We start from the raw sequence: 11,516 nt of genomic DNA on the forward strand, positions 1-11,516 counted from the left end.
GTACTCGGAGAACAAACGGAACAACGAAAAATGAAAACTGGGCTACGAAAAGTCGCGGACGGTTCAAAGATATTCATTCATCTGAAATCTGTTTCTCTACTGGAGCCAGGTAAAATACAATTGTTACTACAGCTTGACCGACGATGCACCTGACAACTGGAGCTTACGAACGGCTTAGAGATCGATAAGTTTGAATTCTTCGCGAAAGCGGGCGATATCTTTCGTATCCGCAATCTTCACCAAATCGAACCGTTCCATGCATGTGAAGCAGATTCTTAAATAGCTCCAGATGTGGTCTGCACGGTTGTTCAAGCTCAACGCCTGCAAGTAGCACTTCGTAGCCTCCTCGTAGTTCCCCAGATTGGCGTGGCTGATTCCCAGGTTGAGCCACCCGCGAGCATATCGTGGCTTCAGCTCCAGAGCACTGAAAGAGCAAAAGCGCGTTAGAAAAACAAACCGAGATTTTGTGGTATCACACACGATTCAACGTACCGATGGTACGCGGGAATGGCCTCGGATGAGCGAGCTGAATTTGCTAAGGTCGCTCCTATCTTGTTCCACAGCGCATATTCATCTGGCTGTGAGTCCGTAGCAGCCTTGAAGCTCGAGACTGCTGCATCGTAGTCCTTTGACACGTTGTACAGGACACCCAGCACGACTTGCACATCCGAATCACTGGGATCGTGTGCACGAGCTTGTAGCATAAGCTGCATCACCTCATCCATTAAAGATCCGTCGCTATATTCGTCTACCTGGATCTCCAGGCCGTGAAACTTCGGGTTGTGCTGCACCCAAGCCTTCAGTGTTTTCAGAGCGCCTTGCGGGTTCAATTCGTTCACATTACTAACACCGAGTGCCAACAGTGCACTCAGATTGTACGGATCTTCCTCCACCGCACGTTCCAGGCAAATAATGGCGCTCTTGTCTTCGTCGTTCTCTGCGTGACACTCACCAAGCATTCTCCATGCCTCACTGTTTTCTGGGTGCTGCTGTACCTCTGCTTCAAAAGCCAGGATCGCGTCATCTAAATGACCAGACTTGAAGAACTCAATCCCCTTCTGAAAATTCTCGGACGAGTCCAAGAAAGGGTTCTCGGCCTTGTAAGTGTAGTCCTGGTTGGTAGCATTATCCCACGCATCTTCGAACGGGTCTGTAGTCTGGGCCTCCGCCATTGCTTTCTCCCAAATTGCTTCCTACAAAAAAAAATAATTAGGAAACCTACGCGAGATCACAAGCGAAATCCAACACACGTACCAAATTGTCACTCTCACCCCACGCGCTGTCCATCATCTTCTCCTCCGCAGTCTTTGAGTCACCCCACGCCTGGTCTAAGCTCGTAGCATTAGCTGTACCTGCCTCCTTCCACGCTCCTTCAAGCGGATGTGCGTGAGCAGCAGATGCTTCTGAAAACGCATTCTCCATGGCCGCTGCTGACCCATTTTCACTCTGTTTCCAGCTCGCGTCGAAAAGATCTCGGTTCGAGTGCATATCCGACGTGTCTTCCCACGCCCCTTCCAGTGCGCCCTCCATCTTGAGATGGCCATTGACAACTTCGTTTTTTTCCTCGTCAATTTGAACCTCACCCGCGCTCACCTGATTCATGAATTTAAGGAATTGACTGTTCTGGAACTTGGAGTTTGGATTCTGACTCATAGTCCGCGCCATCTCGCTGGAGGCCTGCTGCGCCTCCAAATTCTTCGCCGCCTCCAGATCCAGTAAAGTGTCGGCCTGCTGAGCTGCCACTGGAGCAGCTTGCATCATAGGCTTGTGCATGGGCACCGGTGCCTTCGTCTCTTCCCACGCCACCTCGTGGTGAGACTTGCCAGCCGTCTGCCAGGCGTCATCGAGATGGTTGGAGCGAAAGTCTTCGACCCAACTGTCATGCTGCATGGCACGCGGATACATCATCTGCGGGTCCATTATGGGCGGCGGTGGTGGACCTGTCATGTGCTGGAACTGCGCACGCTGGGCCTCTTCGAACGCCGCCTCCATCGACGCCTGGTGCGCATGCATCATCTGCTGCTGTGCTTCACCCGACCGAAAGGCTGCCTCCATGCGCGAGCGGCTGGCTGCCTCTTGCTCGAACGCTGCAAGGAACTGCGGGTTGGCTCCCTGTACTACGTTAGGGCGCTGCATTTGCATCTGCAGCTCACTCCGCGCTCCGTAGGACGCATGGCCTCGGGCCTGACGGCCACGTGCTTGTGATTGCACGACGCTGTCTAGCGCGCGTGACAGCGGGTTCTGTGCCGCCACGGTACCGTCCACGGCGCAGCCTGTGCCTTGTACGATCTTCCCCAGTACGTCCATTGTCTGCTCCTTCCTGACGGTCTTTGTTGGTGTAGTGGAAATGGTGGTGGCTTCTGCCTTCAAGAAGCCCTCTTGGTTTGCGTAAGCGGGACTGCTTAATACTTTTTAAAACGTATTAGTTTCGAAATAATGATACAGACTGCCTCTTCCTGCTACTACTTCGAAATAAAACAATTTTAGCACGTCTGCCTCAAATTGAAAAAAAACAGATTCTGAAAAAACTAATTATTAGGAATAGCTCAATTTTATTCAAAACTTTATTTTAAAACCCGCGTTTTGAGTCAAAGGGCCAAATGGCGGGATCCGACAGCTCCGAGGAGGACGAGCCTATCGCGGCGCCGCAAGCGGCCCCTACTCCACCTGTACGGCTGTATAAAAAAATCCGTCGTCTTGTCTCTCTTCTCGTACTAAAACTTTCTTTTTATTCCTCTTGTAGAAGGCGTGGATGGACGAAGATGCCGACGAAGAGGAGGAGGACGCCGATCTGAGCCAATTACAGCGCCAGCGCACGCCTAAATTCAAGCGCTGCGTGGCTGCTGTGGAGAAGGACCAATGGAACACCGACGCGTGGATCGCACTCATGAACGAGGTGCAGCTGCTGCCAATTGCTGAAGCCCGCGAACACTACGAGGCGTTTTTGAAGCTATTCCCCACCTCTGGAAGATGGTGGAAGCTCTACGCTGAGCACGAGTTACGAGAGAAACAGTACGACCGAGTGCAGGAGATCATAAAGAAGTCGCTTATGCAGCTGCGCTGTCCCAATGTGGACCTGTGGCGCTTTTATTTGGACTTCACTAAGGTCGTCAAGCTGGATGTGGCTGTGGACTCGAAGGACGCAGCAGCTATTGCTACGGCCAGACAACTCATGGTGGACGCCTTTGAGCTGGCTGTCGAGAGAGTAGGCGGCTCTATCCATGCAGCGCCTATCTGGCAAATGTACTTGCTTTTCGTACAGGAGGAACAGGACCCGCAGGCCTTCCTGAACGTAAGGAAGCTCTACCATCGCATGGTCATGGTGCCACTCAACGGTATGGAGACCATCTGGAGAGACTACGAGAAGTTTGAAAGGGCTATTCCCAATAACGAAGCGCTGGCACAGAATTTCTTCAAGGTCTTCAGACCCAAATTTGATGCTGCCCGCGCAGTGCTACGAGATCGTAAAAAGTTGTACGACCAGGTCAACTCGAACACGCTGGCAGTGCCCGCGACAAGCTCAAGAGCTGATGCTGCGGATATGGCCAACTGGCAGAATATTCTCGCGCTGGAAATGGGAAACCCCGAGCGATTGGACGCGCTACGCCTTAAGTCGCGCATGCGCTACACGCTCGAGCTCTTTGTGAGTGTGAAAAGGCATTACCCCGAGGCGTGGTACCAGTACGCGTCGTACGAGAACCAGGCGAACGATCCAGATGCAGCAACTGGCGTGTTTGAACGCGCGATTGAAGCTCTCCCCGACTCGAGCTACCTGCACTTTGCGTTTGCTGACCACCACGAACTTCGTGGGGATATTCCAGCTGCCAAGGCCATTTACGAAAAGCTGCTCAAGGATCACGCGTCGGCACTTGCATATGTCACGTACCAGCGCTTTGCTCGCCGTGTGTACGGGGCCAAGGGGCTAGCTGAGGCTCGCACAATCTTCAAAAGAGCACGCAAAGACGAGCGTGAGGGAGCGTGCACATACCACGTATTCGCAGCTTCAGGTAAGCAAGTACCTGAGTACATTTGGTGGCCTTTTCAAGCTGTCTAATGGCGATGTGGTTGCTACTCGTGCAGCTCTGTTGGAGTTCTACAGCGACAGTTCGGAAGCCGGTAAGGATATTGCACTCAAGATCTTCGAGCTGGGCTTGAAGAAGTGTATCCAAGAGCCTGCCTACGTACTGTGCTATCTTGATTTTCTTGGCCATCTTAACGATGACAACAGTAAGTCCTGTTGAGTGTGTTGGGAGTCTGAAACGTGTCTGACGTGAGTTTAACCTGTACAGATATGCGATCTTTGTTTGAAAAGGTGTTGTCGGTCATGCCTTCGGAAGTATCACGTCCTATCTGGGACCGATACGTTGAGTTTGAGCACACGATGGTAGCCAGTGGTGGTGATCTTGCCACTGTAGCAAAAGTGGAAGCTCGGCGGGCTATGGCGTTCCCGGACGAGTCTTTCGTGGAGATGAAAGGTCTGCTGAGTATTGCCCACCGGTATTCATTCTTGGATTTGCGGCCACCAACGAGTTGTGATCAGAGTTTCCTCGACATGTATCGCTCCTCTCGAAGTGAATTGCCGGGAGTCAATCGTGATGAAGGTGACGATGGAGAAGGAATGGGAGGCTCAGCAGGATTCGGGCTTGAGATGGAAAGGTGCGTAAACTGCTCAATGTGGTCGTGTAGGTTACGTACTGACTTTAACGATGTGTACGCAGACAAATTCCTGGTCCTCCGCTGCCTGATTTCTTGAAGGAGTTTGCGGGGATGCTGCCGTTGAACCTGCCCTGGAACGGGCCGATAGCCGACGTGGAGCATATCTTCCGTGCGATGCTGCTGGTCGATTTCCCTCCTCGATCACGCATTGAGCAGATGGCGCAACAACAACAGCAGCAGATGCAGCAACAACTAGCGCTTCAGCATCAACAGCAGCTCCAACAACAAGCGGCAGAGGCCGAAAAGAACAGTGGGCTTGGCGACGACGACGGCGCCTCTGGAGTGGTAAGCAAGCGACCGGCTCACGATATCTTCCGCTCGCGTCAGAAGCAAAAACTGTCGAAACTCGGATAGGTTTTAGGTGTGACGAGTAGAAAACGCAGCAAATACTTCAAGGAGCACGTGTGAGCGCCCTCAGCCTCTGTGCGTCTTCTTTTGCTTTTTGAAGTTGACAACAATTGTCGGGAATCCCAGATCCTCGTTGTCCTGTAGTTCCACCGTGGGCTTTTTTCTTCCTGTTCGCGTTGACACTAGGCTAGGGTTTGTCGAAGCTGCAGCGCAAGACCTGACTGCAAAGCCATCGCTGCCATCGTCCTCTTCTTCGGACAGAGATTCCTCATCGAGTTCGGCTATCTCCTTGTCTTCTTGTAGATCGGTCTCATCGTCATCGTTGTCCATTGACAGAGCAGGACGCCAATCTCTGAGCAGCGCGGCCGTAAGTTCTTCACCGTGAAGAGTCCGGCATGCAGAGACGAGCTTGTCATCGCTCAGCATCACATCTTGATGCTCGTGGTCACTCCATACGCTCTCTGCAGCTCCCCAGGTAGTTCTTGCTGCGTCCAAAGCGATGTTATTCACCGCACTGTTCAATGACAACATAATCTCAGTTAAAGGAACCAAGACCATCACCTTAAAGGGTTAAGCGTACCTTTGATCTTGCAAGAAGTCCTGAAGCTCCTGGATGCCATGAGAAAAGAACGGCAGCAGTTTCGCCTCGGACTTTGAAATCCACCGGCGCGTATTGTACTTCTTTCCGTAAGCTTTAGCCAACAACTCGTTGGTCCACCCTCCCTTTCGACGAACGTTTCCATTGTGCTGCATTTTCAGCATGACACGCTCTTGGAAGGCAGTAGTCACTGTCTCCATCGTTGTAGCCATCGCATCGGCTGCACCGAATAGAACGCTCAAGTGTCTTAGCGCGCCCGTGTTATCAGTCACACTTTGCTCGACACGCCAGGCAATGCACTTCATTATGATGGACTTTGCAGTCCGTGTAGCGAACGTTCCTCCTCGCAGTACCAGCAAGTTCGTCTTCACTGGAAGGTTAAATCCACACATCTCCGCCCGCGCGAACACGCGTAGAGCACTTTCAAACACGTGCATCGCTCGACAGTACTCCAAGAAAGGGTTAAAGTCACTTAGACCTTGTGAACTCGCCTTTCTCGGCGTTGCTCGATACAACGAAGCAATAGCACATAGCAGAACCGCCTCGATGAAGTAGGACAACGACTCGTGTGTCAAGCTTTTTAGCACAATGTGCTCTCCGCCCACAACCACAGCGAGCTCATCCTGACGGCGCTTTTCTTCCAAGTCATCGTCATCGGAGTCATCGTCGCTCTCTTTGATTCTTGCTGCACGTTTCTTGGAACTCCTTTTATCCTGATGCGGTACAGCGGCATCGATGAGAACGCGCATTTCCTCGAGATATTGCGCCAGCAGGAACGACCCGGCTGATGCAGAGGCCGAATAAGCCCAGGACCCAACCACTAGGTACGCAATATGGCGCCATTTCAAAGCATTGCATCGATAATTCGCCAGAGAACAGACGCGACCATTACTCGGGGACACAACAGTGTTCGGCAGCGACCTTAATGGCAGACCGTTAAAGAACTTGGTAGTGTCGCTTTCAAATTGGTGTGGGGTCGGGAGTGACGGGAACGTTTGATGCAGCAGCGCTAGACACAGTTGACTAACCAAGGGACTTTTCCTGGTATTCAGCACAAGAGAGATCAGTACATCAGTGACCAAACACGCAAGCGTCGGGTCCTGAGAGCAAACAGACACGAAAGCAAGCACAGATCAGATCATAAGAAAGTGGGAAGCAGAAGCTTGGAGGCCTTACCGTCAGCTCTAGACACTGTCGTGCCAAGAATCGGAAGAATATTTCGTTGCATCCAAGTAGGTTAACGCAACGAGATGCATCATCGTCGGGACTGGCGCCAACAGCAAGAAGTTTCATCATTTGATCGGTCCAGCTGGAATCTCCCGCTGCAGTGGCAATACGACACTCTTCTAAGACGACAATGAAGGAGTCGTAGATGCACGCTAGGCAGTGCGCCATCAGATTTCTGGTAGCAGTATTGGCAGCTGCCGCATCAGTGGAGTCTGCCTCAAAATCACCTTCCATAACGCTTTCCGGTTGATCATATTCTTCGTTGCTAATTGCTCGACTCAATTCCGCTGCGCGGCGACATAACCATTTAACTGTCCGGCGTCCTTCACTCCTCGAGACTAGCAATCTGTGGTTCTCACCAGTACTTGATGACATGGCGCTCGAAGAAGTTATACCGACAGAATGTAAATGCCGACGAAACACTTGCAGCAACTCTAACTCGGAAGGCAGCGACAGCGGTGTATCAATACGTTGTTTCCACTGCCCTTCGAAAGCCAAGCAGACCACACGGAGGTCCAAGCCGAACAACGAGGCTCGCGGCAGTTCTCCTTGAACTCGCCGAAGTTGGCCATTCAGCAGTTGCTCGACAATTAAGCACTCCAGTAGCAGCCATTCTAGCTCATGTTTCCGCAATTCGGTACGTGAACTGGACGTGTCGTCAGAACGACCTAAACGGTCTTGAATATTGCACTTTTGATCAGCTAGTATCTGCTCCAGTTGATCGCGTAGCTTCAAACAGATACGCAATCGAGTCGCCATGCGCGAATACTGCGTTATGCATTCGTGTTTCGTCTTCGAACTTGCGATCATTAACGTGTACTGCTCAGCAACAAAGTTTGTTGACGCCACAGCGATGTCTAGGGCACAGACAAGATTCCAGATAACGTTGTTCAACGCTGCAGGCTCAACTGAGCCCCACGTTTCGGCATCCAGTCCCAGTGTATAAGCCGAGGGTAGCACAAACGCAGCATCCGCAACTTCGGTTTGTTCAGCTGGAGGCGCAAACTCCAGATAGCAATTGAAAAGTTCTCGAAGCAGGCAGATTTTCATCAGGTAATCTTGTTCCGTCAGTCTTCTTGTTGTTTCACGCTCGTGAGTGTCCATTGCAAAGAATGCAGGTGAGGGTGTTCCAAATCGCATTTTAACAACGAATTCAGTGGCGTCGACAGCCAGGGGAGCCGCCAACTCTTCCTTATCATCGTCAAATGCTAAGACAAAGTCGTTGCCATCTTGTGTTTGCTGAAGCACTTGTTCCCGTGGTGTCCACGTCAGTCCTTTCTTCCGAAATACCTGAGACATAGCTGTGGTTAGCAAAGCCCGCTCTTGTTCCAGAGCGGAGACTTCGCGTGTTCGGTTCATTTCGTCTCGTACAAAGCACATCACGTGCAACAATGTCTCGTCACGATTCGCAGAAGTCAACAGACGCAGCATCCAGTTTGCCAGTGATTTTCGGTCTCGAGACTCCACCACAACTTGGTTCTTCAGTAGGTGCCCGGTCAGGAAAACAGCCATGAGCTGCTTGACCTCAGCTGCACCGGATCGACCGCTTTGGAGTCTAATCGATTGCTGGCTGTGAGCCAAACCGGTGGATCCCGCTCGAGACACCAGTTGTTTCTGAATGGTAATCATGAGAAGAGAATAAATACCTCGCTCTTTCTTCGTCAGCAGCGCCATGGTCGAGCAAAGAAGGTCGAGTATATGTGACGGATATTTTCCATCAACCTCCGACTCCGTCGTAGCAGAAGCAACTCCATGTAGATGGTCAAGGAACAAGTGAGACGACGATGCCAGTGCGTCCGCATTCCTCCGCGCAAGTTCGGAAAAACGCAATGCAATTACTTCGGCCACTTTCCAGCACAGAGCGCTGCGAGTACGCTGCACAGAGTCGGAGTTACCGAGCAGTAGTAACTTCTTGGGGTGGCTGGCAATCGTCAGCAAAAGAATCAAAGCCTGTTGAAAAGCGTTAGCTAGACAAGCTCCTCTAACATGAATACTTGAGTAGCGCCTGTCGTACCTCTTCCTGTGCAGTGCTCTTGGTCTCAATGAGAACAACTAGAGAGTCCACAGAGCTGGCAATCAGATTCAAAGCCAACGCGGGTTGAGTCGATGCACGGAAGCAAACAGCGAGCAGGCAGCTGCAGAAACGGACGAAGGACGGGAGTAAATACGCCCACTCTGGTCTCACCAACATCGCAGCAGCTTCACGCATCATCCGGCCATGCAGCCTGCCGCTTTGTGCCACAGACGTCGTTGTCCTTACAGCCAGCTATAGTAGATCATAAATAACGCAGCGTAAGTGAGTACTTAATGAACATCAGACACCACCACCCTGGGTACCTCATTCTCCGCAGACTTCCCCATCACGAACGTCAACAGGACAATATCAAACGTGGTTAGTGGCTCGGCGTGTCTGATCAGGCGAAGAAGAGCAGTCAGTGCCACAGAGCCAGCAGTGGTGAAGCGTTCAATGACCTCCATTGTAAGTGACAGCGTCCCTGATTGGATACGATTACACTCGGTTCGTAAGCGTGCAAGCGCCTTAGGTGCCGACAGCTTTGTAACCATCGACAGTAGGCTCTGTACTACTGCAGGAATATCTTCCTCCACCGCCGCATCCAGTAGCGATTGTGTTGCCTCCACGACTGTGTTCTTCTCGCTATTATCCAGCGGCATCTCCGCCAATGACCCGAGCACAGGCACCAGTAGGGACCGGTCAGTAGCCAGCAGCTCCAAATACGCCTGTACTACCAATTGTACGCACTCCTTCGACTGGTACGTCAACTACATAGACAGCAAACTGTCAAAATGGTGACAGAACTCCATGATCTCTTACGATATCAAGCCCAAACCTTAGGTAAATGGTGGATTAGCAGTACGTGATGGTCACAGAACAGCAGAAGCGACAGAATTTCCTCTGTTAGCTCGCGTGTGGGAGCCACATAATTGCCCAAAAGGTGCAGTAGAGCATTCACATCGTCGCTCGAGTCATCAGCGCCGCTACGCAGCCGCTCCAGCACCAGATGCGCCGTCTCCACACGCTGTAGACTGCTCTCCGTGCGAAGTAGCCGTCGACACATATCCAGCGCCTGCGCCACGTCCCCATCGACCACCAAGTCGCGATGCACCTCCGCGGACGTCATCTAATGGTGAAAATTGAGGTTGGGATTGTGATTTTTAGGGTAGATTTTGGCGCGGTGTTTGTTTCAATTCAAATTTGATTTTTCGCGCGTCAATTCAGATTCTAAATTGGCGACGCGTTTCAAAACCATCTCAAACCTATTTTTGCCCATCAGCCTCACTTGGCTCACTTGGCTCACCTCGGACGGAGTTGCCGACACCGGTGCTAACGTCTGTCACTTCGCAATCGCCAAGGCTCAGCTCCAGTCCGACAGGTCGCAGCCAACTGCCCAAATGGCACAGGAGACGGAGCCTGTGGCTGCTCCTGCAGCGACACCGGAGTCGCCGAGCTCCAAGCGCCGCAACCGCAAGAAAGGCAAGCGCGGCTCCACTGGAGATGACGACGGTGACGAGCACGATACTGCAGCTTCAGTGTCGCCCATGGGCGACGTGGCCACCGGCGACCTCATCTCGTTACCGTCGCCTGTATCCGCAGTGACGTCCAGCACCGACGTGTTCGCGACTCTAGACGTGCAGCAGGCGATGGACGACCTGACATTGACTCAACCGACACCGGTGGTCGTTGAAACGAAGGTGAAGGAGGATGGGCTGCTCAAGCTGCCGGTTTTCCCGTCCAGTGGGCGTATACCACGGACGCCACCATCGTCGCCTGAGCACTTCCTGGTGCATTCGCCTGAGAAGGAGCAGTTCAGAGTGGCTCCCATGTCTCCAGATGTCCACCAGCTGATGCCGACAGTCGAGACTTCAACGAACGGCGAAGTGACAAGTGCTCAGTTTACTGACGAACTACTCGAAATGGAACAGGCTGCCACTGCAGAGCAAGAGGAAGAAGAAGAGGCAACGCGACTTAATGGGGCAACGTCTTGGGTAACAGTTGAAGATGTTTCAACTACTGAGATGGAGGAAGGTGAGCTGGTTCTAGATGGTGCTGTAGAGCAGGAGACTGCGGCACTGAGTAGCACTCTTGCGGACATGAGTCTCACCAACGGGAGTGAGCTAGACAGCGAATTGACTGAACCTGAAGTGCCAGTCGAAAAACCAGTCGACGTAAGAGTAACGGAGGTAGTTGCAGAGCAACAACAGTTGCCTGTTCCAGATGATAACGTGGAGGTCTCAACAGCTCATGCCAATTCAATTTCATCTGCGTCAACTATGCAGACCTCAGTTGATGCCCCCTTCCCTGAGACAGAAACAATTGCAGCAGAACCAACAAGTTTAATGGAGAACACAAAGGTGGCAGCTCCAGCTGTACTCGAGACTCCAGTTGCAACGGAGCCCGCTCCAAATGCAGCACCGACGCCTGCTGCGCCAGCTCCTTCAAAGAGTCCAGAGACATCCCAAGCGATATTTGCAGTGCCTGTCAAAACTGACGAGACGAAGACGTTGCAAGAACCGTCTTCCCGTCGTAACAAAAGAAAGGGGGATTCTCCAGAGCCAAAGTTGAACACTTCTCCATCTGCGACGTCAAGAATCTTTACAACTGGCCGCA

General features: G+C 52.0%; 3 protein-coding genes across 3 annotated transcripts; 1 reads left to right on the forward strand and 2 right to left on the reverse strand.

Moving 5' to 3' along the window:
- Positions 1-56: 56 nt before the first annotated feature.
- Positions 57-2,307, reverse strand: PITG_12110 (peroxisomal targeting signal 1 receptor, putative; the record flags this gene model as incomplete). Its single annotated transcript, XM_002900688.1, has 3 exons — positions 57-424; positions 493-1,193; positions 1,255-2,307. 3 exons carry the CDS (start codon positions 2,305-2,307, stop codon positions 175-177), a joined length of 2,004 nt encoding a protein of 667 aa, XP_002900734.1.
- Positions 2,308-2,600: 293 nt separating this feature from the next.
- PITG_12111 (uncharacterized protein) lies at positions 2,601-5,070 on the forward strand (the record flags this gene model as incomplete). Its single annotated transcript, XM_002900689.1, has 5 exons — positions 2,601-2,669; positions 2,744-4,007; positions 4,081-4,227; positions 4,290-4,656; positions 4,719-5,070. 5 exons carry the CDS (start codon positions 2,601-2,603, stop codon positions 5,068-5,070), a joined length of 2,199 nt encoding a protein of 732 aa, XP_002900735.1.
- A 60-nt stretch (positions 5,071-5,130) lies between these two features.
- Positions 5,131-10,029, reverse strand: PITG_12112 (uncharacterized protein; the record flags this gene model as incomplete). The annotated part of the gene is made up of 8 exons (XM_002900690.1): positions 5,131-5,251; positions 5,324-5,578; positions 5,645-6,762; positions 6,839-7,235; positions 7,329-8,839; positions 8,904-9,155; positions 9,227-9,670; positions 9,739-10,029. 8 exons carry the CDS (start codon positions 10,027-10,029, stop codon positions 5,131-5,133), a joined length of 4,389 nt encoding a protein of 1,462 aa, XP_002900736.1.
- Between the last annotated feature and the right edge of the window lie 1,487 nt (positions 10,030-11,516).

Source organism: Phytophthora infestans, genomic scaffold (genome assembly GCF_000142945.1).
Source record: "Phytophthora infestans T30-4 supercont1.24 genomic scaffold, whole genome shotgun sequence".
Taxonomy (NCBI): Eukaryota; Oomycota; class Peronosporomycetes; order Peronosporales; family Peronosporaceae; genus Phytophthora; species Phytophthora infestans.